The sequence below is a fragment of the Ochotona princeps genome, chromosome 9, assembly GCF_030435755.1.
Source record: "Ochotona princeps isolate mOchPri1 chromosome 9, mOchPri1.hap1, whole genome shotgun sequence".
NCBI lineage: Eukaryota > Metazoa > Chordata > Mammalia > Lagomorpha > Ochotonidae > Ochotona > Ochotona princeps.
This window is the reverse complement of record NC_080840.1, coordinates 56,472,842-56,499,765: the sequence shown is the minus strand read 5'-3', so window position 1 is coordinate 56,499,765 and position 26,924 is coordinate 56,472,842. Positions and strand designations below refer to the sequence as shown.

Genomic DNA, 26,924 nt, shown 5'->3' with positions numbered 1-26,924 from the left:
TTACTTTGACAAAACTACCAACTTTTAACACTTCAGTGACAAAAAAGCAGTAACACTAATTCGGTTTCTCCTTGGGGCATTAATTTGTTCATAACTGAATTCTGAAAAAGGTTTACATTCAGTAACAGTTGTGTTAGTATAATATTAATACAAGGAGTATGCATTTGTCAGCCTCGGAATCCAGACACATCCACTTAGGACATCTGTAGCCATATTGGAATGTCTGGGCTCCAGTCTCAGCTCTATTTGCGATTCTTCTTCCAGCTGGTGTGCACCTGGGGAGGCAGCAGGTGATAGCTCTGTGGCTGCATCTCTGCTGACCCACATGAGGGACGCAGATTGAGTTCCTAGCTTCTGGCTAGGTTGGCCTTGCCAACCCTGGCTGTTGAAAATCAGAATGTTTTAAATGAATGTTAGGAAATAAGAGAGTGAAGGTACGTTACAGTCTCCTCCTTTAGAGTTTATTTCGTGGGAGAGGACACCAAGAAGCTCTGTGTTTAGACCACATGGACTTAGCCATCAATAGTCAACCTGGAAAAAGCAGGTGACACAGATAGACTGACACTGGATCGCTTCTCCATGATGGTAGCCAATGTGATGCGGACAGTGCTTCACAGAAGTTACAGTGTGGATGGGGGAGGATAAGGAACTTGAACAGGCTTAACAGAGGAGCATCGCCTGAAAGGGAGGGGAAGAAGGAAGAAGCTACTCCCGCAAGCAATAGTCATAACTACTGTTTGGTGAAGGGAGGAAGTGGAGGCCGGTTGGGGAGCCTAGCCCAGCAGAAGCACACGGTTCCTAGTGGGATATGAGGAACGGACACTACAGGCATCTTGGAAGGCTCAGTTGCAAAGAACTAAGTGGTTCCCAATGTAGATTTTTGCAATGCCTCTACCAAGAGAAGCAGAAACAGAAGCAACAGGCATTCCATGCCCCCTCCCCCATCCTTCCAGGGAGCTGTCCCCACTCCCCAGGGTGAGGGTGGGGGCGCAGGTGGGAGTAGAGGGTGGGGAGGGGGAACCTGCATGGGCAACAACAATTTTTTTGCATCAAAATAAACTTATATTTGCCATCCATTTTCCTGTGAATGTTCTGAGGTGCCCTTGTGTTCCCAGGTAAAGCCAAATTACTTTCAGGAAATGGTATCAGAAAAGTGCTGAGCAAAGCGGGATGGGAGGAGGGGAGCTTGGCAAGAGTTTGAGTATTTTCCCTGAGAGGGAAGTACAGGTGACACTTCTGTAGCCAGTCTCTGCAGCCTCCCCCCAGGCCTGCAAGGCGGGCTGTGCATCTCAGTTCTTTTTGCTGCCCTTGATGTTGGTATATAAATAAGTATCTGATCATTGTTGGTTGGGTGCAAGAGAGATGAATAAACATATCTTTGCTAGTGATATTACTGGCTAACACATAACATATATACTATTCCAGCTACATCAATCATGTATGATATAATCTTTTCCTGAAGAGCATATCAATAACCACAGCATGATTCTTTGTATCTCCAGATGTTTAATTCCTACAAAAGGAGAGTTTTGTAGGCAGTGAAGATCTCAGGATTTTGTCCCAGTTTTTCTTTCAGGAAACCAATGCCGTGTTTCCCTGCAATGAATGAATGATTTGGGGCATACTGAGGCTCACCAGGCTGGGAGACATCTATCTGATGGGACAGTTTACACCCACATAATGGAGCTTCAGTATTCGCCCTGCCCTGCCCTGCAGTCTTTGTCTTAAGGAAAAGGGAATTGGGAGAGTTGGTTCAGGGGTGGTGGAATTTCAGACTTGGAAGAGGAGAGGGAGGCTTCCAGCGAGGAAGTGCCCTTCAGAGGCCCGGACCCCTCCCTCCGAAGGCAGCCAGCAGGAGGAGGTGATGATGGAACCCTTCCTGCAGCTCCCAGGGAACCTTTTTTTTAAGTGCCCACGTCCGGTTCTGCATATTTTTCTTTCTTGAATCAGTAATAATCCCAAGACAGAGAGAACCTTGGTTCAGGAAAAATTTTTTTAACTAACTTCCTGGGGACTTTGTAAAGCATGATTTCTTCTCAGCTGCACAGTTTTGGGTAAAAATTTGATGATTTTTTTTTATTTTAGCATTTAAAATATATTTAATATTTATGGTAAGAGTTAAATGAAGTTAATGGATTATTCTCTTAAATTTGGTAACCTGTGACCTCACTCCCACCCCAGCAGAAAGAGGGGATGGGGGGTTACAAAGAACAAGTCTGTGAAACTATTTATTTCAATATTTATGGACTTAGAGTCTGCATTTAAGATGAGTCTATATCCATGAAATGATAGATTAGAACTTAATTGTGTGCTTATTTTTGCAAATAATTGGTGTACAAATGTCTCTACCAAAGAGTCATTTAATATTGCAGCTTATACTTATCATCCTATATAAGAGCAAAAAACATTGCTGTGTAAATTAAAATTTATCATGAAATACTGCATGCGTGCATTGGTTTGCGGTCCTTTTTGAATGGCAATGAGTGTTAAAAGGAGGGGGCTGCAGGAAAGGATTAAAGGTCTCTGGTTTGGATATTTTTTTCCATGCTTCTGGCAGCAAGTTTTCAATAAAAAGAATGATTTTTATGAGAATGTGATTATTCACAGCAAGCCTAGAGTTGGTGTCATTATGAAAAATTCGTCTTTGGTGGATGCTCTCAGCAGGGCTAATAGATCTAAAAGAAAGGAAACAGGAGTTACAAAGAACACTGACTGTTGCCAGTGACAAATTGTGTTTGGAAAAATGATGAGCAAGCCCACTGAAAATTGAGAAATCAGTTCAGCAGTAAATCAAAGGCTCTTCTTACAAGTAGTTCTCACTCACCATTCAAAAGAATGATCATTATATTACAGGGAGGCCAAGTTTTGTTCTTTTCTTAAGGCTGTGAATATTAAATATTTTGCACATTAATTTGTGTCTGTAGTCTTTTAACTTCATACATTAGGTTACTGGTTAACTTAAAATATGGGTTCCTCTAAGGCTACAGTTATACTCTATGGGATATTGTCGAACATGCATGCAGTGTCCTAAGTTTTAGTTAAAAGTCTGTGATAGTGTCTTTGTCCTTACACAAATTTGTCAAAATGCGAGGGGCCATATCCTCTTGCACTAGCTGAGTCATAAATGAAATTCTCCCAAGACTGGACATAAAAGCTTTGAGGACAGTATCCGTGATAAAGGCACGGGCTGCACCAAAATTCCTTGTGCTTATGCAATGCAAAAGCAAACCTTATTGTGTAGCATATTAAGTGTTCATTGTATACCTATTTTTTAAAAAAGTAAATAAAAGTACAAATCGTGATATCACTAGGTCAAACTCAATACATACTATAATTATCAATTAAATAAATTAGCCCATTCCCTTTAGAGACTGTGTTGAACAATTTAAATAAACCCAGTTTGTTGTAAATGTTTATTTTCAATTCTTCCTGGCTTTCATTAAGTGAAACGTTCCTTTCCTCACTCTGAGGTTGAGAGAGTGAATAAAGACAAATATATTTAATATAATCATGTGGTTAAAAAAAAATTTTCATGGTGAGAGCTAACTCCAAGCTGAGTGAGACTGCTGTATGATGTTCAGCAACACGTTACTGCTGAAGAAGGAGTTATCCGGGATTCCACAGGGAACGTGCAAGCCACGCGTCAGTGACGTCTCAAGTTTGCATTAGTATGTTTAAAAAGATTAGCATAAAATATTAAGCTTTTGAAAACTACGTTTTAATATTTTCACCAGTTATCGATAACATTAGGCATCCTAGAAACTTTTACTCAATGACCTGGAATATTTACTATAGTCGTATACACACACCAACATTTAGCTTATGCATAGGCCAACAACTTATCTTTTCCCTTATCATATTAATGTGACATACTTTTTGTAAAACTTTATACTTATTTTGTACTCTATTTTATGAATACGAATATAGATAAAAGTAGCTGATGTTCCATTGTTAAAGCTGTTATAATTCAAATCTTGAATTTCTAGAGAGGCATTTAAGTCTGCTTGTTAATGCAAACATAATTTCAGTAAAATTGTTTTTCTTACCTAGATAATTCCAAAAAGGTATTTTAATTTTCATTATAGTAAAACACTGGTTTTGTAAGCAAGATGGAAGCATTAAAAACTGAGTGTAGCATAACAATTTGTAGTTGTATCTTACTACAGCTTGCAAACATAGGTGCTAAAATGTCTCTTCAGTTTCTGATTGGAAATGCAATTTTCCCTTTGGCTTGTGTAATTGTGTCATCCTCTTCCGATGGAAATACACACAGCTATTTAGATGTGGACTTGAACTCTGTATTGGTTCCGATGCTGTGCAGGAGAGTAATGTAGAGGGGGCTTTCAAAGATAGATTTGTATAGGTATGTTTTCATTCCTTAACTCCCACTTCCCAAAACAATCAAACAGATTGAAGGAAACTTCAAAATGCCCTCAGTCATTCACTGATGTCTTAGCTGTGGGTAAACTACACATTTCCCCACAAGGAAGCATGAATGTAGAAAAGCAAGTCACCACATGCACTCTGCGGCAGTGTGAGCAGATTGTGAACCTCACTCCCTGTCCACTCTCAGCACTCAGGTTCACGGGGCCATGACCCTGGGCTGAGTGGTGTCCAGCAACCATGAAGCTCCCCTTTATCCTGCAGTGCTTCCACCTCATCTATGCAGACTCTGATCCCAGATGCCCATGGGTGCCTGAAACCACACAGAGCTCCAGGCACAATCTATAAGGTGATGTGTCCTGTATTTAGATATCGTATCTATGATAGTTTGATTTATCAGTTATGCACAGTATGAGATTAACAATGATTATAACAGGACTATTGTAACACTGCACTGTAATAAAGGTTACAGGGATGTGCTCCCTTCTCAGAAGAGTTGTTTAATGTTGGAGCGTAGATACGTGCAGTGTCAGGTAAGGGAGGACTCTCACACTTAAAGAACAAAGAGGGCTTTGACACTTTAAGGATGCATTTTGGAGTTAAATTCAGGCAGTCCTGTCTTTACAGAGAGAAATGGATAAGCAAAACTCTGGTTTCTGCAAATGTATCAACCCATGGCCAGATTTTCTTAACCGCAGAGGCTAGACTTGACCTACCAAAGCTAATCATCAGTTAATTAGAAGCAGAGTTTTTCACATCTTTTCCATCAACTTGCTTGTTCTCTGTCTGCCCTCCCTCTCCTTAGAACTTCTGAATCATGAAGATGCTTTCTTGGCATGCCCCATTTCTCCTTGTTTTCCCGAAGAAGTTATCGAAGTATCTAGGCAGATGAGTTATTTCTACTATGAAAGTGCTCCCTGAAAGCCTCTCTCACTTAGACACTGGTCACTCTGTAAGACCACCTCTGGAGTTCTGTGAAGCAAAGGACAGAACAGGGACATCCACAAGGAAATGTACCTATAAATGTCTTGCTGCTCACTTATATGTAAATCCATGGTACAATTTGAGTGACTATGTCTCTAAAGTACCAGAAGTATTTTTCTAGTTTAGGAAATAAGAAGGATCCTTCTATTGAGTACCTTGTAAATGCCAAAGGTTCCAAACAAATGTCTGTAATGTTCAATAGGGAGGTTAAAGCTGTAGATGCCATTGCCTGATGGCCTAGGAGCGGGCAACCAAACCATTTATCATTTCCTTTGCCATGGTCAATCCCAGCCAATCTTAATAGGCACTGATATAAGGGCACAGTGGAAATAGCTCTCCAGTATATTTTTTTTCCCTTTTCACTTTTACTTTGTAAAAGAAAATATTGAAGCAATTAGTTAGCAGTGTGGTGTTGGTTTGTTCATGGTAAATTTGGAATGCACAAGAGATACAGCCTCCATCAGCAGAATCTGACCTTGCCAACTGCGCTTCTCCAAAGACGCATTTATAACTTTCATGGTATTCTCTTTCATGGCATGCAAACTGCCTCGGTGCCTTCCTGAGATCTCTGTTTATTCAGAGGCTTCAGTCTGATTCAGAATTTGTGATTCTAGTTCAGGTTCCTAGATGGAGAGCATCAGTGTGCTAACTATGACGTCATTCTACTTGGCTCAAACAGTAAGATCGACTGCAACTGTTAGAATTCTCTTTATTAACTTTCACCAACTTGCTTGAACTGTATGGTGTGTTTTTACATAATTACAGTGCAAGTGAAAGGCTTGGGGGAAAGTACAACCACTGCAGTATCAAAGCAGAATAAATATTTGCAAGAAAATTCTGCCATCACTTAATATTTTGCATATGAGCCCCTGTACAAAGTCTGAGTTATTCCTGGGGCTTGATCCAAAAGAACATGTCTATGGCCCAGTCCTCGAAGTCCAGAGATGATGATGGATCAGAGAAAGGTCAGCTTGAGTCATGGTGCCAAGAATAATGACAGAAGGGACCCAAAAAGCAGAATAACAGAGTTCTAAAGCAAATATGCCTTTGCCGCTCAAGGCTGGGAGATCATATCCCATGTGGCTCTATGCCCTGCCTGCCTGCCCCAGAACAAGGAGTTAGCTGGTTTGTGTGTTGCCTGTTTCCCGCGCTTGTCTCAGCAAGCATCCTCAACTCCATGAGTGCTCAGGTGTCTGTGAGCTGAAGGTGGCTAGTCACGGATGCTTGTTCATGTTACTTATTTTTCTGTGAAGTAGAGGCTGTGTCCTATAGAGGGAAACCAGGCAAGAGTAAGCCTGGGTCGCCTGATTTGTAGTATTTTATCTAGAAGGTGATTGTGGGAGCCTGGCATGTTACTGACAAGGTTTGCATGCTGGTACCTGTGCGCCTAGGATCATGATATCACCCACAGATGGTGGCATCTGTCCTTATTTGGCTTCTCCTGTCTCAACCATGGCCTGATCCACATTCCCGGTCCTCAAATCTCTCACATAGGACTTGCTATATCATGGTGATGTGCTAAAATCTAGGCTCTCACTACCTACAGTTGCACAGTGTAGACAACCTCCACTTCTGGAATAGACCTGGTTATCAGCATGGTTCTCCCTCCATGGTGATTTCCCTCTGAAACACCAATCATTTAAAGATTGGTGATGACAGCAATGGTTGTGAGCTGCGCTGCAGAATGGAGGACACTCCTCCAAGCTCCAGGCCAGGAGAGGGGGGCGTGGTCACCAACATCAGACACAGTTATCAGGGGCATACATAAGGACAAGGCAGAGTTTTCATCCTCTGAACTCCGAACAACTGATAAGCAATGGAGGACCATGGTCATGACCAGCATATGGAGTGGACGATGGCTGTATTGTGTGAGATTGAAGGAGGGGAAGAAAATGTGAGTTACTGGTCCAAAACAAAGTTTCTCTGTATGTAATATTACTTAGCATTTGCAAGTCTTCATTTTTTCTATCTGTGAAATGGGTATCACATTAAATACATTGCTTTTTATGGCACCAAAACATTTCCAATTCCAGAGCAATTCTGATTTTTCAAATTACGGACTTACACAAATATTCCAAAATCCAAACTATTCTATAATGCAGAACTCTTCTGATTTGAAGCACTTCTGATAAGGGAAAGTCAACTTGTACTTAGATTTTTTTTACCGTAGGTTCAACTATGTAAGAAATGGAAGCCTGGGGGGTGGGGCACATACTGCTGGACCACAAGTTTAGGAAATGGCTCTTCCTGTGGCAGTTTGCTGCTGCTTTCAGGGAAGGAAGATGTTCCCTACCAGGGCTCCACTTGTGTCAACAGTGGGTGCCTTGGTAATCAGGAATGTAGGGATGGTGCATCCCTGGTGCCTTACCACTTAACAAATAGAGCCTCACCTCCAGATGGGAACAGAGCCTCAGCAATGCCTAAGTATGGCAGTTGAACATAAACTTTCCCTAATGAAGTTGGAGCATCATTATCTCAATTTTGTTTTGCACTGCCTTAGGGTATGCCCGTGTAGACAGAGATCCAAGAAATGAGTGAATAGCATGTCAGTCATGAGTAGACATTCCTCTGCTGTTGAAAGGGCACCGAATCTTTATGCAAACATGTTGCTGATGCTTCTGCCAATTTTTTTTAAATTTTTTTTTTTTTTGGTATCAACAGAAATAGATAAAGAACTCTTGAGCTCATTAGTCTGGACGTTAGTCTGCTGGTTCCAACACGTGCACCCCATGGCAGAGTCCCTGAGCTCAGCACATGTGTCAGGCTGCAGTGCAGCCTTCAACATCTGACTGGTGCAGACACTAGGAGGCAGCAACGAAGGCCTCTCTGGCTCGGTTGCTGCCACCCTTGTGGGAAACCTGGCTTAAGTGCCTGGCTTCTGTCTGGGCCCAGTCCTGACTAAGCAGGCAGACATCTGGAGAATGAACAACCTGATGGAACACTGTCTCTATGTCTTTCTGCTGCTCAAAAAAGAAAAAAAAAAACCCTCTTCCCAAATCCCTTTCCAACTTTCAAACCAATTCTCACATCTGTGATTTGACAATAAGAGAAATGTAGTCTTCAAGAGTCTTTGTCTTACCTTTCAGGGACCAGCTAAGTCCACAGAGCCCCGTGGCATCTCTAAGTTGGATTAGTTCCCAGAGAGAATGAGAGCTTTCTGTGGAAGTGTCACTGCCTTTTCTTGAAGATAGAGATCTAGCATGGACAATTCTGATCGCAGAAAGCTGTCTTATGTTTGTCACCACAGCTCATCACCTGTGAGTCATTCCTAGCTGGCCACTGTTCCTCTGTTCATGAGCTTGCTACAAGCACGTAAGTGCTCTGCTGTGCCTTCCTCTCCTAGCAAAATACAGTTTGAGAACTCCATATCAGCCATCGAGTGGCAGAACCCTCATCCTGGAAAGCAGGGGGCGGGGGTCTACAGCAATTACCATAATTATGATTAATCTATCACAGGTGTAGTTAGTTAATGAACTTCTCTCTTGTCTGCTAACCTGTGAGTGCCTTGAGGGCAGGGAGCGATGGCCTGTCCACTGCTTCCCTGGCAAAGCAGCTCTTTGCTCTGACCTGCAAACCTCTCTCCCCCTTGCTCTTCATACTCATCACACCAGACATCCTGCCCCAGGGCCTTTAAACATTCTCTTTCCATTTCCTTTGCCAGGAAGACTTTTTCCCAAGACACCAATTTGGGCCCTTGCCTGCTGTATTTTCCCTTCTTATCACTTACCAGTGTGGAACATACTGTACATTTTACATTGTTCAGCCTCTTGAATCTCTGAAATAAAAGGATTCATGGAATTGCTACATATGGCAGCCAAAATAAAAATCCAGGTCATGAGCCAAGTTTCCAAAAACTACCGGGGGCAAGGTGAGAGGGCAATTGGGAAGATGTCCACCAGATACAGAACTAAGACTGTTTCTAGAAAACCCGCAAAAGATTGACATATGTTGCTTGCAATGATCCTACATTAGCTAAACTAAAAGAATGTAACTGGAAAGGGCATTCATAAGAAGTGTTTGTGGCTTCTAGATTGGTTGGGACAAACAGATCTGGAAGGTTTATCTATAAACAAGGTATGCTGGCCCTAGGAGATGGCTGTGATGGGATTTAAAGCAAGGTTAAATAGCCTTTCCTTGCTTTTGCCCTATGGCTGTTGACTGATTGACATCTCTTATCCTACCACCCTCACCCTCCATGCTTTGTCATTAGTTTTAGGGCATCTCAGGATTTTTGTTTAATTAGTATGTTTTCTTGTTTGTGCCTCCTCCTCTAGAACCTTAGTTCCCAGGGGGCAATGATCCTTTTTTAATTTGTTTTGGTAAATACTGCAGCTTTATCATCTGGAACAATACCTAGGAGATAGTAGTCTCTTAATAAGTAACCCCATTACATGGCTGAATGCCCACCTTCCTGATCAAGGCACCCATTAGCTAGCTTAGATTAACATGAGGGCAGCATCTATCTGGCATCTTTAGAATCATTTACCTCTGTCCCCAGTGAGGTGCAAGGCCAGGTATCTGGAATACAGTAGGGGTCCCTCTGGCAACCCTGCCCCACCACTGTGGACTCATTACCTCTGGTTCCTAGAAATGTGAATGCTTTACAAGGCTGTGAGGCAGTAAGAATTTTACCTTCTTAAACCCTACTGCATCCTCTTTGAAAGTTCATTTTCAAAGAACCTTTTCAGCAAGTATGGTCTCTTTTTGAAATCAAAGACTTCCTTTGCCATGGAATTGTCCATGTCCTGCTTTCTGCATAATTTGAACCACATTAGAGTTTTGGGGGACTCTACTACAAAAAGTCAGTACAAAAGTGGAATGAAAAGGTTCATTTATTTTGGCCTGAAAAAAAAAAAACTGATACTAATGCATAGTTTTTTCCTTAAAACATTTGTTTGTTTTGATTTTGAAGCCCTCCTCATGTTTTGACACCTAGAAATATATCAGGCTCCTGTTGTGGTCTTCCATGCCTATAGCATGAATCTTCCAACATCTCACTACTGCTGTGGCCACAGCCATCTCTGCTTAAAGCTGTGGAGTTTTTAAATCACACTTTGCTCCTCTGGTTTTCTGGATGTAAAAGCAAATTAGGAAACTTAAATACCTACCAAGTCCAGAAGACAAAACCAAAACCTATACGGCTTCTAAAAGATGGAAGAAAGTTTGCCCTCCAAAAAAGAGACTAAGTTTCAGACTCCATCAATGGCAGTTCTCAACAGGGAGCAAACCCACTTGAGAAAATTAGCTAGTTCCACAGTTCTGCAGTACAATATTGCAGAATTTAATGTCCTCTCTTCTTGTAGGAATTCAAGTTGTTACAGTAGGTCAACATCAAGAGTTTTATTGTAGTTTCTCATAAACAGTTTTTTTTTTTTTTGTAAAAACACATTTCCCAAGGCATTTTTAAGCTCACACAAAACTTGAAAGGAATTCTGAATTATGTTTCCATTGTGCACTGTGAAGTGAGGGTCAGTTCCACAGGATGCATTTAACATGGACATTTCAATGATTTGTTGTTGTTGTTCCCAAAGGTGCTAATTGGGTCCTTTAAAAACCACTTTTCATTTTGAAGTCTCCTTTCATTAAAATCATTTCACAGAAACTGTCCAGGTAAAGAATGGGAACTTTCTTGTTGCCATCACAGGGAACTTTGCTTTAATCAAGTCACTGTGAAGTGAATTTCCCATCTGCAGGTAAAGGCTTAGAGTTGCCTATCTACAGGTAAAAGCTTAGAGCTATTGACACTTAATTAGAGCTAATCACAGTGTTGACCCCAGTACTTCAAATAAGGACCTGGCCTGGGAACAAAAGGGTTTCTATAAAGCTAGCAGGAGAAAATAAATACAGGATGTGAAAGAACAATTGCAACAATGGAGTCATTAACAGACCTTAGAAGATAACTGACTTCTCTGTGAGTAATGGAGATTTGCACCTAAATTAGGTTAAGCATCTTAACACCCTGTTTTCCCAAAGAACTCTTCCCACCCATAAAATTAACCACAGAATTCTAGATCAGCTTTGATTACTTGAATTAAATTCTTTCTTAGCATCTTTTCCTCTCTGCTTTCTCAATTTCCTCCTCTTTGTTGTCACAAGAGAGAAAATTTCTCTATCACGGTATGTTGACTGACTTTTTTTTTTTTTTTTTGGATGGTGGTGGTGCGGGGGAGATCCAAGAAAGATTACCAAGGAAATGAGACTTGCATTTTTGGTTAAATAGAAATTTCAGCTCATGCTGCAGTGACATTTTAAACCTACAGTAAGTAAGTTATTGAAAACACAAACAACTATCATTTGTCCTCTAAAATAGGATTAACTTAATCACTCTGAGAGTCCCCAAAAGTGTTTTCCAAAAGTGACCTATTTTTGAAATGTTAAATTCACAGTCAGCATGTGAGGGCTCCTAGACTTGCTTTTCCTTTATTCTTATCAGAGGTTATAGACCTCAGGAGAGCAGGGGAGGGTTACAAGGTCAAAGTCTTTTCCTCCTTGGAACTTGCTGCTTGCTGGGAGAGAGCTGCCTGGAAACGAGATGCTTTAAAGAAGAGGTTGGGGGGTCAGGATTTTAATTCTGTTAAGGAACAGCTGGTTTGAGTTTCTTTCCACTTCTATCTCCTCCTTTCCTCCCAAATCCAGAGAGAGAGCGAGAGAGAAGAATTTGTTCAGAAGGAACTGGCAAATAAAAATACACCTTCAATCACTGTAGTGTTTTACCTATGTTATCTTTGTTACAAAATTGAATGTTAGGTGTTACAAAGATGAGATTTTATAAAATTAACCATATCCGAAATATGACTGGAGATTGAGGCAGAAGTGACTTTTTAAGCTATAGGATATGTATCTGGAAATTTTTTAAGTGAAGACTTTGATGGAAATAAATCTACAAACAGCCTCTGGGGTAGCTGGAGTCCGACTGCAAAGAGAATATGATTGAAATCTGAGAGCAAGCAGGCAGAGGAGGGGTATTGCTTGTTTCTGGTTGGGTGACCTTGTCTGTCTCTGAGTTAGTATGCCTTCATTCATTCCACAAATGTTTGCTCAGTGCCTACTCTTCACTACTAATTCAGTAGTAAGATACATTCGAGCACTCCTGAGCCAACAGGTGCGCACATACATGCACTCGACCCACAGTTAGTCTCCTGTTCTAAACCATTTACACATTGGTGAGTTTAAAAAGGTTAAGTGTGTTTAAAATAACATTTTGTAAAATAAGCTCATAAATCTACCATTTTAATGAATATGTAAAACAGTAAAATACACTGCATGGTTTATTTTTATTTAGGTGTTTTGAAATGTTCTGAATCTTTCTTCTTTTTTTAAATCCTGTGCACGTAGACACACACAAAGAATGAAACGCACATCTCTCACATAAATGGCAAACCAGGAACAGATTTTTTGTCTGGGCTGCTCCGCACAGTGGCCTCAGGCTGTGTTGGTGTGTGGCTCAATAGCAATCAGAGGTCATAATTTCATTGGCAGTTAGCATCAGGTTTAATTTTTCTAGCATGTTACATTTACCAAAATGTCTGGTTCCAGTTATGCACAGGCACTGACTGAATCAGCTCCAAGTGGCATGATTCTTAAGGTACCTAAGGTTGTGGAACACACACACTAATTGTTTTCAATCACTTTCCTTTTTAAACATAGAAATGTGTCTCCTGAAGCAGAATACAGTAGCCATTAATGACGTTGCTTGTTTCTTGTAGAGGAATTCGAAGTAAAATGTCAACAAGACTGCCACCTGCTGATTAACACAGTTGAAAAATACTCCAGTTCTTTTTGAAAATTGACATGTTTCATTTTTTTAATTGCATTTCAGGAATGTGACCAAGTTCATATAGACGATGTTTCCTCAGATGACAACGGACAAGACCTAAGGTTAGCAGAATGACACAGGGAGTGATCCACTCCCCCTTTGTAGTTTACTTGCTTGGCTAATTAGGATGAATTTGCTGTTCGGTTAACTTTGGGCTTTTCTTGCATCTAAATAGCACATATAACTTTGGAACAGATGGTTTTCCTGCTGCAGCCACCAGTGCTAATTTATGCTTGGCAACTGGTGTCCGGGGTGGTGTGGACTGGATGAGAAAGCTGGCCTTCCGCTACAGACGAGTGAAAGAGATCTACAATACCTACAAAAACAACGTGGGAGGCAAGTGACCAATCCAGGTGTCTTTATGGGTTAATCGAGACAGTCCAGATAGAATTCTGGAAGGACCCACACTTTTGAATCACATTGTTTGGGATGTAATAGCTATCCGAGGGCAGTTTCATCTCACAGTTTTTCTGCTGTGATCTAGTGACTGAAATATCATTAGTCTGGCTCCATTACTTAGTAGATGACTTAAACCAAGCTTCTTGACTTCTTACAGTTGACCTGGTGGGATAGCATTGGCAACCCTTGGTCATCACAAAATGGGTTGTTACAGATTTTCTACTGAGTAGATACTGTGATTTGCATTGTGGCTCAGAATTGTCCCAACGACTTTGTGATAAAAGGAACTATCTTGACATAATTATAAAAAAATATAGGGGCAATATCTGTTTCCAGCATGGCTGTATCCTGATATTCAAATGATGCCATCAGAAGAACTTGTTCTATTCTTTTGGATGGAGTCATTCTGGGATAAGGACTTTTGAGAGGTGGCATAACGACTACCAGTAAATGCAGGAGGTTTTTGTTTGTTTGTTTTTTGTTTTTAGCACATGCTTAATGAGTGAGAGAAAAGGCTTCATCAGTAGGTAAGGCAAAAGCTCTGAGGCTTGCTCTCACCAATCAAGCTAACAACACGCACCCAGTTGGGATGCCAGGAAGGGGCATCCGTTCATGGGGTGTTCATAACATGGGGTGACAGAAATGGAGGAAAGTCACCCACAAAGAGGTGACTTCCACAACTGGAAGAAGGGATGTTTCAAATGCAAAATCAGATGTTCCCTTTGAAAACACTAAATACTTACCAGCTGAATGATCATATGTGCAATATTATCTTTCATTATATACTATCAACATAGCATCTTATGTATTGAAAACCTTGAGGCAAGATTTAGGAGTACTTTTAGGTATTTATTATTTAAAGGTGGGTAAAGAAGGAGTTCACTGTGTGCTTTGATACCCACAGGTCTACTTGGTCCAGCTAAGAGGGAAGCTTGGTTGCAGCTGAGGGCTGAGATAGAAGCCCTGACTGACTCCTGGTTGACACTGGCCCTTAAAGCCCTCTCGCTCATTCACTCCCGGTGAGAATCTCCATGGGGATTTTGCTACAGTATGGCTCCAGCTCATGTTTGTTCATTTTAAAGATTTTTAAAAGTCTTTTTAATTTTCACTTTTTGTTGTTGTAGGACAAACTGTGTGAATATTTTAGTTACAACTACTCAGCTCATCCCAGCATTGGCCAAAGTCCTATTGTATGGATTAGGAATTGTATTTCCAATAGAAAATATTTATAGTGCAACTAAAATAGGTGAGTTGCTTTCCCCTTCCCCCAATCAGGCTTTTTTCCTTCAGGCTATTTTGACAGACAACAAATGAGACTATACTGGAGAAGTCAGAAACCTAGAATAATGTTTTTTTCAAACTTTAGACATCAAGAGATTTATGAAGCATATTTTATATAGCTGAAGCTTTAATTTTTACTTCATTGGATAACATTAGGCAGAGTAAGCTAGTATCAATTCTTGGTTGTTACATTTTTATTCTATTAGGTGATACTAAAAAATTATAAGCTAAGATGAACATTAATATGGAACTATACACAGTATAAATGGGATAACAGCTTTGTTATTATTTAAGGGGGTTTTCATTTTGGCTTTGCTTTTAATTCAATACATATAAATAATGGAGTTTCCATTTTGTGTGTGTGTGATGATACCAAAAACAAGACAACTTGGCTTCTAACAAGAGGGAAACATAGTTGAAAGAAAGATTCTGAAGCTTAGACTATAAACCATGACAGAATTAAAGAAGAGATTAGAAAAGAGATGTGACCGTTGTTACTAGGGAAAGCAGACATCTAAGTAGCTACAATCTATGATGGAGGTATCTGCCAGATGCGCAGAGCTGTACTTAGCGTTTTACATATTGAGGTGAATCTTTACAATCCTTTCATTTTACAAATGAGGAAACCAAAGTTCTGACACTTATGTAATTGTTGAAATCATTAGATGATAAGATTAAAGGTTCGTGTCACAAGTTTTTCTGATCCTAGGGTGCATATGCTTTCCCACTCCATAGGGAATTCTACTGGGGTTGGGACTAAGGAATCACTCACTCTTACTCAGCAGGAGGCAGTGGATCAGGGTCAGTGAAAGCTGGGGGAGGGTGGGGGAAATGTCATTCGAGCTGGGTATAGAAAGACTAAGTATAAACAGGGAAATTCAAAGCTGTTCCCTGCCAAGGGAGTTGTAAGGGATCCTGGGACAATGATGGAAGCTGAAGCTAGAAAGGTAAACTTGTTTCTGATCATAAATGGCCTAGTATGTTACTCCAAGGAAATGAATGTTATTTTAATAAGCCCAGAAGAAAGTGGATGAGCAACACAATAGGTGGGAGAAAGGTTGTTTAGAGCTTCAAAGCTACATCTAGAGAAAAAGGGGCTAATGTAGAATCCTTACAGATCTGATTTCCATCCACTTGAAGTTTTATGCTTCCTGTTCTTCTCCCTCAAAACATTTACTAAATGGTTGCTAAACTATTACATGTGTGCAATTTGTTCAATAACACTTATATAACCATAACATAATATGTTAAGGACTGTCTTTCTTCCTGATTATAGTGGCTTGAGTGCCCAGCACATGTGGGTACTCCATAACTATTTGTTGAGTGATATGGATTAATAAATGGCTATTAATTTTGAAAAATGCTGACAGGTTTCCTTTAGGTGCCTGCCTACGGTATGACTAACTTATGAGTACGTGAGATTTGATATTATCATTTTTGAATTTGGATAAGGAGCTAATCACATAGATTTATCAAGCTAGAAATACAGCACCTATCCGGAGTTTGAGAATGACTGAGACTTCCCAAGCAGGGACCAAGGATGTAGCATTGGAAAATACTTAAGAATATACGAAATAGAATTCTTGATAGTCTACTAACTCCAGAAATGTTATATGTTCTCATGTTACATAAAAATACGGGTTCACATTAAGTGATATGATTGATGAATAGAGATCATATTGTTCTGAAGAAAAACAGATTGTGGCAATGTTTTCTTTGCGTATGAAAAGACAAATTCCTATCATGCAATGCAATAGGGATAGTGCTTAACCTCCCACAAGGAAAATACAAAGAATGTATTGCATGTCATGTGGGTTGAAGTTTAATCCCAGGTAATCATAAAATGGTAATGTAATAGGAAAAATACAATAATAGGCCAGTAAGCATTATGCATTTTAATGGGTACTTTGTGCCTAATCTCTGAGTTTTGATTTTTACATTGAAAAAAGATTTGAATCCTCTTATTCTGCTGTTTTTAACAGGAAGAACAGATTCAAACTTTGTAATTATTGCTAATTTTGCTATCAAGTGAGAGAGCTATGGGGATCCATGCAGAAAACCCAGCTTGCACATATGCAAAATGCCAGACTCATGGGAGGGGCTGAGGAGGACTCATTTTACAGAGCTGTGACGCTTATTCAGACAAAAGACTCATCACAATACATACTTCAAAATAAATTTTAATTAACCTTATAAAGTCAGCTTCATTTTCTGTATGACCCCAGATTAACAATGAAACCTTCAGGAGTTAGCATATAAACAAGGACTTTTGTTATTCTACCATAATGTTACCTTTAAACATTGACTTTATTTTTTTCTATAAGTAAAAGAACTTTGCAAAAACATGTAGTATTTCCTTATTATGAGGAAGGAAACATGTTTTATCATATGAATACATTTTGGTTGTATATTTTTATAGTGAAAACTGTAATTTGTATTTCTTAAACTGATTTAATATTTCACAGGTTAGTGGGTGACTAAAGAATCATTGAAATTGCATCCTTTGAATAAGGCTAGCTCTATTTCATTCTGTCAGATGCAAACTAGAGATTTTAGTGCAAAATACAAATATAAAGCAGACATTTGTTTAAGCAAACAAGCAATTTGTTCATGTGTATATCTGATCCTCATTTGGAAGAGGTGCAGGCCCTGCTCAGCCATTCACATTTGAAGACTAGAAACTGTCCCATTATCCATTAAAATGACTTTATTGGCAGACCAAGTCTTGGAACACCAGTTTCTTCTGTAAGACAAAACAATGCCTGCCATTAACTGCACGGATGTGCTGACAGTGTAGCCGCCAGGGGAGCCCAACCTGAGCCATGACACGGGAAAGATAACAGACAGATAAAGGTATTTTGTTACCTTTATCCCACTTTTCCTCTAAGAAAGTGCTTTATTGAACATTTGATGCCTGAGTAAGGCGGACATGGTCTTGATGTTGTGTCCCAAATTACCAGACATTAATATTTCGAGAAGAATTTTATGAAAATATTTCAGAGACAGATGAGGTTGGGGTGAATTTTTAATTCAACCTGAAAATAAAGGGATAAACTAATTCCAATGTTTGTTTTTTCTCTCGTTTGAACAAAACCAAGCCAGTTTTTTTTTAATATTCTCAATAGTCTTTGGCTCAGATACTGTTTTAAGAGTTTGATATATTCTAAAACTTTTTAATGATAAGTTAAAATACGTTGCCAGAACTGCATGCTTTTGTTTGGTCTTGGCCGGAGGGGTGGAAATAGAAGGAACTACTATAAACAATCTTTTTTCCCGCAAATGCTGTAATGTGATTGTGACTAGATCCTACATTTTAAATAATTAGTCCTTGGGGAAGGAGTTATTTCTTTTTAAATTGAGCAGTGGAGAGAGACAAACAGTGCTCTCAGCCACTGGTTCATTCCCTAAATGCCCACAGTGGCTGGGACTTGGCCAAAAACTGATGCCGAGAGCTGTGGACTCAATCCAGGCCTCCCACCTGAGTGACGGGGGAAACTCAGTTACTTGAACAATCAGTTTTGCCTTCCAGGGTCTGCCTTAGCAAGACTGTGAAGTCGGGAGCCAGAGCTGGGTGTCAAGAAATATGGAATGTCTCTAGACAAAATACCCACCCTGGAAAAGAGTGTGTAAGCTATCAATTTCTAAGGGACAGGACACCACAGAGGACTTAATTTTTAATGTACTGTGCTGTCCCATGTACTACCTGGTGGTACCAAAACACTTCTTAGTTGCCCAGATGGGAAAATATTGACTTGGAAGCAGAAGGAAATATTTCATATAAAAAGCTCAAGTGCTAAAATACTGGATTGCTCATTTTACATACTCTGTGACTTTTGTTTGCTAGGAAAGGAAAGCTGTTTTGAGAGGATAATTCAAAGGTTTGGAAGAAAAGTGGTGTATGTTGTCATAGGAGATGGCGTGGAAGAGGAACAAGGAGCCAAAAAGGTCAGTGCTCCCAGAGTGCATCTCATGCGCTTTCACTGTTGGTCCTCAAAATCCTCATACTTCTGTCACTGAAATGAATAACATTTCTCAGAAACAGATGTTTGAATGTGTGCAGAGCTGTAAGCACTGAAACCAGGACAGAATAAATGTGAAACGATCTTTTGAAATGTGCGTGTGCGCAAGCTCAAGGGCTCTGGGTCCTTGGTCTCCAGAGAACATCCCTTGGGCAGCAGAGTCACAGGTTACTAGTGAGGCTGTCAGCCACAGGAGGCATTAGCAGGTGATTCCCGCTTGCTTCCATGGGTCTACATGCAGCCTACAACCTCTTCCTTGGAAAGCCTCTACCAGTTTTTCAGAACCTAACTGCAGAGTGAACAGTACCTGCTGCCATGGAGGACTTGATGGCTTAACTTTTCTCCTCACTGCAGCACCTGCCCATCTCTCAGGGTGCTAGAGCTCAGAAGGAAACAGGCCAGCCTTGCTCTCTCCCGGCTTCCCCACTGCACTTCATTGTATTCATCTGTCTTCTGGCCGATCTCATTCTCACTTTTGAGCAGTAGCCTTCCCATTATGCAACTCATTGCCTAGTTCCTTTAAAGGGAGATTATGTTCCTCAGCCTGGTTCCTAAGGACTTCTCAGTCTGGTTCTACCCTGCTTTTCCAACCGTATTCCATGGTGCAAGCCACATAGAAGTCCGGCTCATCCACTGACCTTCCTTAGTTCAGCACGGTTTCTCCTGCGGCTGTTTCTTGCCATCATCCTTTCATCACTGCCCTTTTGCTGTTGTCTCACTCATTGTTCAAGACTCGGTTCATGGACCTTTTCTAGTTCAATTTTAAAGAAGTTGTTTCTAGTAGTACTCATTTGCAATTTAACCAAAGAGGTTGCAATGGGAACTATTTTGAATTCTTGAGCCACACAGCCTGGGTTTGAATTATGGCTTCTGCCATGTGCTCATTCTGTGACTTTCAACATGGTGTTTAACCCTTTTATTTCTTTCCTTGCATAAAAATAAGGATGGTTCTATTCCTTTGCTCATGAGGCTATTTTGAGGATAAGACTTAGCTGATGTATGTAACTCCCTTAAAACATAGCCTGTTATGCATAGAGTATTCAACAAATGGTAGCCATTGTTACTAATTATATGTGTATGTGCCTACTTCACCCATAAAATCTGAGCATCAAAGTTCAGAATCTTATTTTCTGGTTTGGTCGTTTGAGAACCTGACTTCAACTCCTTAAATCTTGGCACAGTTGTACTTGACACATGTTTCTTATTTATATAGGTTAATTAGTAGAATTTTTGCCTCTCTCCTCTAACACCCTCATAGGAATCCTTGTATATTTCCCTAAAGGATAAAAAAAAGGCACGAGGTGACTTATGAAATGAGGGTCTGTCCCTGTAACCTCAGTGAAATTCTCAGGCACTGAAGGTGAACTGAGCTATCTCCAGGAATTGGCCTTTTGGGTCAGTCCTGTCAGGTTTGTATTGGTGGGGTCTTTCCCTCTGCTGACAAGTGTGCATTTCTTTTGAAATTTAGTTTTTCCATGTTGTGTTCACCAAACTCAAGGAATTCTGGGTTTGATATTAGAACTGAAAGTAGCAATAGGAGATGAGTATTGCTGACTTTAAAACTAAACAGTGAAAGCCATTTTAACTGTTCTTCAGACACATGATTCCTCTAATGCATGGCCCACGTGGACCCCAGAAAGGGATTGAACAGCCACCAGTGGTGTTCTCTTTGTATTTTGTTACTGGGAATGTGTCTTCCGAGCTTCCAGCTTTGGACTGGAGGAGCTAACACACCAACATCCTCCCATAGCACAAGAGCTGTGTCTCGTGTGTGTTCCAGTAAAATGCACAGATTTTTCAGAAGGTTCAGATTAATATTTTATTTCCTTTTCCAATTTTATTGAAGAAGAGCTTTTATCTAACTTTAAAAAGGAAGATTTATTTTTATTGGAAAGGCAGATATGCAGAGAGGTGGAGAGACAGGAAGATCTTTCATCTGATGATTCATTCCCCAAGCAGCCGCAACAGCTGGAGCTGAGCCAATCCGAAGCCAGAAGCCAGGAGCTGCTTCTGGGTCTCCCACGCGGGTGCAGGGTCCCAAAGCTTTGGTCCGTCCTTGACTGCTTCCCTAGGTAGGCCACAGGCAGGGAGCTGGATGGGAAGTGGGACTGCCGGGATTAGAATTGGCACCATATGGGATCCTGGTGGGTTCAAGGCCAGGACTGTAACCACTACACTATCACGCTGGGCCCTATCTAACTTTCTTTTTTTAAAGTTAACTGACATGTAAATAGCAGTTCTTTGTGTATGAGTTAGAGACTAAGGGTTAAATAATTCACAATAGACAATGATATTTAAACAAGTAGAGAATGTTTAATATTTAATGTAGTAGGAAAAGAATCTCCAATCTAATAAGATTCCCTGGAAAAGTTATTTAAGGAAATAAGCAATGGCTACCCATGCTGAAAGGATTAATTATAATGGTGAGGTACAGGAATTCCTATTAACTGTTAGACTGAGCTCTGTGAGGATGCAAGCCATCAATCCATTTTGCAGTTAGGAAACTGAGGCACATGAATAATTTCACCAAGTCAGACCGCTAGAACATGGCTTAGCTAGGAGTTAAGTTCAGTTATTTCCTTTGATCACAAGGTTTAATACAAAGTGTCTTCAAATTATAAACTGCATTTATATAAGCTAAATATGATTTGATTTACAAAAGAAAAATGTTTTGAAAAATATTAAAGTATACCAATTTTGTTTCTTTGGGACAGTAGATATAACTGTTTTCAATTTTACATTCATGATTAAACTTCAAAAAAAAACAGTAATGCTGCTATAGTAATACAGGTCCTTAGCAATTTAAATAAAATATGTACAGGGCTACAAAGATCTATTATACTTGAGCACTAAAATGTTTTATAAAATCAAAACCAATCTGCATTGCATTTCTTGGTCTCCTAGGTCCTTTTCTAATCTATTTCCTTTATGCCTTTGGCTCCCTGAAGAATGCCTTTTGCTAGAGACAGGTCTTGTTTGAAGCCCAGAAATGAAAATCAGCCATTAATTCTGCTAATTATTTGTTTCATTAATGGTCAATTTAAATCTAGTTTGTCATCCTTAATTTTCTTTGCCAGTGTTGTTCTAGAGCTTTCATTGGCAGCTTCATCTAAATATATCATTGATTTTTAAAAATCCTTCAAAGAGGGCCAGTATGATAGCTAAATCCTTACCTGGCAAGCACCAGGATCCTGTATGGTGCCGGTTTGTGTCCCAGCTGCTCCACTTTTTATCCAGCTCCCTGTCTGTGGCCTGGGAACTAAGTAGAGAATGGCCCAAAGCCCTGGGATCCTGCACCCATGTGGGGGACTCGGAATAAGCTCCTGGATGTAGATCAGCTCCAGCTGTCGTGGCCACTTGGGAAGTGAACCAGGAGGTAGAGAATCTTTTTCTCTGTCTCTCCTTTTCTCCATAAATCTGATTTGCTTTTTCAATAAAAATAGACAAATCTTTTAAGAAATGTTCAAAAAGTTTGAAATAACTTTTCCTGAAGGGACAACTTCACTGTAAAAGAATCCCTTGCAGGAGTTTCCAGTAGTACCTCCCTTTGTTCCTGAAGACCCTGCCCTAAAAGAACACAAGGTACTATCTGCCTGTGGAACTCGTTCTTTAACTTCCATCCTACTTCGAACACGTTTCATGTTCACTTTCCAAATGCCCGCAACAGCGGGGGCTGGGGCAGGCCAAGCCAGCAGTTCTCCCACATAACAAGGACTGGATGCAGCACTGCGTCCACGTGTGCATTAACAGGAAGCCGAAATGGAAGCAGAGCCAGAGCTCAAACCCAGCCACTCCAACATGGGTACTGCGAGCAAGTGGCATCTTCACTAAGTGCTGTGCCAACTTATGTCTTGTAGTCAAAATATTTGATGCTTTCATATAACATGGCTTGAGTAAAGTATAATTGGACATATGTATAATTTTAAAAGCAAGACTAGTTCCATATCTGCTGACACGTAGTTTTCATTTCTAGAGTAAAAGTTGCCGTGCTCAATTAACCTTACTTGCCAAAGAACTATTTTGGAAATAAATCTCAAGTGGGAAGCATCCATTTTGCTACACAATGACAAAGGTTTCATAAATAAAAGTCTGTTAGCCGTGTTTTCTATCCGTCCAATAAAATTGAAATCATTCTGTATTTTGGTTTTATAAAGTATGATTTTTCACAAAAATATTTTAAACAGTAGCAACAAAACTTGCTGAAACCTAAGATGAAGCACACATTTAAGTAATGCCTAATTCTAAATTTTTTTCAGGAAGATAACACAAGCTTGTGAGGGGAAATATAACATTTATAATTTTCTTTGCTTGTTTTTTTTGCTGTATTTAAGCAGAATAGAGACAATCACTGTACTTGATGCTTGTCAGGTCATTGATACTTAATGAATAATATATACCATATCTTGAATTGGGTTTCATCTCCATCTTTAGACATTTCATTGCTGCCTAGAAAAGACACACAAATAAAGAGAAATCTTGAGTGGCAAGTTTTTTAATAAGCTTTACCATTATCTTTCTCATGAATCTTCTACAATTTGGGAAATATTTGTGTTCCTGTGACTTTCTAGAAGTGATGTCTTTATATGAAAACAGATTTGCTTTTTCCTTTACAACAAATGCTAACTACACATTTCTCACTGTCTGCTTTTTTTCACTGAGCAATCTGTCCTGGTTTGTATTTCCTTTCAGTACACAGAGCTCTGCAGTCCAGTCCTTGGGACTGTGTCAGTATTTCACTGTATAGATGTGCTCTTTAAACAGTGCCCCAGGGTTGAACATTTGGGCGTTGCCAGAATTTCCTTTTACAAACAGAGCTTCAGTGATCAGCCCTTATGTGCCAGGAAGACTTGTGGCATCATTTCCTAGAAGTGTAAAACTTTGGGCCAGGCATGGTAATCTAGCGGCTAAATCTTCACAAGTTCATATCCCAGCTGCTCCACTTCCCTTCCAGCTCCCTGCTTGTAGTCTGAGAAAGCAATTAGGGACAGTCCTAAGCCTTGGGATCATGCAGCCATGTGCGAGACCCAGAGGAAGCTCTTGGCTTTAAGAATGGCTCAGCTCTGGCCATTGCAGCCATTTGGGTAGTAAGCCAGTGGGTGGAATTCTTCCTCTCTCTCTCTCTCCTCTCTGTAAAATCTAACTTTTCAATAAAAATAAATGTCTTTTTTTAAAAATAAAGATTTTCCCACTAGGGGGTATGGGATTTATGTGAGCTTCTTTAGGTCTTGGTTCGCACTTCTCCTTGAAAGCCTAACTTTGTTAAGTTGATTATATACACATATCATAGTTCCAGCTATCCTTTCTGATAAGATTTGTGTTTTTAGGTGTAGAGTTTCAAAGTGTCCAGTTAAGTATCCTATGTCATCCCCATCTGGATTCAGGTATCCTAAACCTGTTAGCCTACTCTACCTGTGCGTTGCAACTGTCAGTCTTGTCCTAAACATATATCTCCTCCTAGCTGAAAATCCATCTACATTTCCAGCTGCCTCTCCAACTTAGTTCCTTTTTCATACTCAACATGATCCCAGTACCTTACGTTTCTCTATGAATTTATCCTCATGATTAATCCCTCACTACCTCACATTCTAATGAAATCATGAGCCTAGATGCATCTTTTCTGCCTACCAGTTCTTGGCCGTGGTACCCAACTTACGTCTACTACAGCTAATTTGTGATCCAAACAGACAATTAATGGCAAAGCTATAAGCCTAGAAACAGTCATTGCCATTAAACCCTTTACAGAAAAGGAAACTGGAGTTCTAGAATGCAGTAGTTGAAATTCACATAGTTCATTTCAGAATTGAGAATATAACCAGCTGTCATAATTCTAGTGTGTGCTTTTCTTTTCTTTGTCACATAAAGAATATTTCTATTGTTTATTTTATCCTGGGAAGCTCCTATTAGTATAAATGTTTGTGTAAATACAAGGGTGCTTCAGATAATTCCTGAAAAAAATGTAAAATTTGAGTATTTTGGTGTGAAGAAAGTGTCAGTTTTTTTCATGAAACCAATTTCCTTGTTTTGTGAAAAAATTGCACCAAAAAAACTCATCTGTGATTCCATTTTTCTGTTATCTTGTTGATGTATGCTACTATGTGCTTAGCTAGTGAAAATATCACTGCAATATTGGTTAGTTATTTGTTCACAGGGTTTGATCTGCTTAGGATGTACAGTTCTTAGAGAAGTCTGCTGTTTTTGTGAGCAGGAAGCTGCTGACCATAGCAGACTTCTTTTCCTTCCGGTGAAGATGCGTAATGTTAAAGACAGGAACAGGAACCACTGTCCTCAGCTGGAACACTTCCCAAGGTCTGCCACATTTTGACATGGAAACTGTGGTGCTTAAGTCAAAGGCATAGGTACATCACCACTGTACCGTGATTACTTGTCTTTTCTATATTCTGCAGGCAGAGTTCATCCATTGAACTTACATTTGACCATGCAATTGTTAGTACTACCTGTTTAGGAACACTGAACTCAGTAGTACTAGGATACTTCAAAAATCGTATGAACAGTGGAATTAAAAGTTAATTTAAGAAAGTAAAGCCCATGCCTATGAGGAGGGGTCTTTAAAATGTTCATAATAAACATGAAAAACCTGTGTATGGATCTCAAGAACTTTTTGCAATGAAATAAAATGTTTATGGAAAAATGAAATAAGATGTTTGATTGTCAGTAAATAAGCCAATTTGGAGACATAGATAATGTCACATTTCCAGAGAGTGGGATTTAAAGTAAAGGTTTAAATTTAACTTGCTCTAGGGTAGCATCCATCCCAACACCAAAAAAAGACAAAGCACATAGCGTTTGGACCAGTTCCTTGCCTAGGATGGAATTAAATGCCCTCTTTACATGCAAGCAGCTATACTTGTTTCCTTTTCAATTTCTTTGCCACTTATTTCATTTTGCAATGCAGACTTCTGAGGATACCCCTAGCTGTCACCATTTTACTGTTTGTTAATGGTTATTTAAAGGTGTTTATAAAGTGTATGGAAAAATAGAATGGAGAGATAAGCTTGGTTTGGTGCAATTTTTTTTAAATCCATCTATAGTCTTCCTGATTTTTTTTTAAACCTTTGAGTGTATAGGGAACTTATTTGAGAAAAATGCCTAATTTCAGGTGATCTGCATGGGAAAGAATTTGAACCTCTTTTTTACTCTAAGCCTCCATTTGTCATTAGTAAAATACCATAGCATAGTACCTGACACAACTCCCAATAAGTCACAACTATCGTGATTAACAAAAGCCCAGCATCACCTGCCTCCTCAGTCAGTCATGGTATCTTGAATCTCTGCCTCTGTACTAATAATGTGTTTCTCTATTTCCATTTTCTGATTGCCAAGGCACACAGCCATCAGAGTGCTCATCCTTTTGTACCTAGTTAACCATCACTCTTCTCAGGGATTTTCCATCTGATGAATTTTTCTAGCCTCCTACTCCTCCCAGAACACACAGACAAACACTTATGAATGTTGTACATCTCTGCTACTCACCCATGGTCTGCGAGTGGGCAGGGCCATATGCATTTGGGAATCCCCCAGGGAAAGCCGAGTATTTCTGTAAACTGAAAAGATTGCTGAGTGAGTGAATGACTCAACAATGGCTCAGAATCTAAAGTTGTCAGATGATGACTCTTACTAAAAATATGCAGAGATATTTAGTACTCATTTCTGGAGCATTCCATTTTTGCAGGATAAATTATATAGATAAACCAAAATAGTCTTCAATCTGGAAAGGCTAGCACAATGCCATAGATTACTTTGACAGATAATTGGAGGCAAGCACATTGCCAATAAATATACTTGCATCTTACTACCAGCTGAATGACCCAGATGAGAATGATAGTTTCCATTGTTGAAATCAACAGTAAATTACTTTCCTGTTTGCTTTCATGCCACATTTTATTAGTCTGAAATTCTCCAAAATTCTTCAGAACTATACAAATTACAATCCAGGCTCTACATTTTTTAAAACATCATCTAGGTCAAACAAATTTATTCAGTGAAAGGCAATTATCTTTTTAAGGAAAAGTATATATGTATGA

The 26,924-nt window shown here is 39.7% G+C and overlaps 1 protein-coding gene and 1 long non-coding RNA gene across 5 annotated transcripts in view; one reads left to right on the top strand and one right to left on the bottom strand.

The window, feature by feature from the left end:
• The window catches only part of EYA1 (EYA transcriptional coactivator and phosphatase 1), a 146,917-nt gene that overhangs the window by 119,318 nt on the left and 675 nt on the right, over nt 1–26,924 (top strand). Inside the window, exons 12-16 of the mRNA XM_058668725.1 lie at nt 13,187–13,245; nt 13,359–13,519; nt 14,487–14,601; nt 14,707–14,828; nt 18,708–18,808. Of these exons, the coding sequence (XP_058524708.1) occupies nt 13,187–13,245; nt 13,359–13,519; nt 14,487–14,601; nt 14,707–14,828; nt 18,708–18,808 (558 nt within the window). The remainder of the gene's footprint in view (nt 1–13,186; nt 13,246–13,358; nt 13,520–14,486; nt 14,602–14,706; nt 14,829–18,707; nt 18,809–26,924) is intronic.
• The window catches only part of LOC131481149 (uncharacterized), a 152,891-nt gene continuing 152,351 nt past the window's right edge, over nt 26,385–26,924 (bottom strand). For all 4 annotated transcript variants that reach the window (XR_009246094.1, XR_009246097.1, XR_009246095.1 and 1 more), the window contains one exon: nt 26,385–26,444. This is a non-coding gene — a long non-coding RNA (uncharacterized LOC131481149). The remainder of the gene's footprint in view (nt 26,445–26,924) is intronic.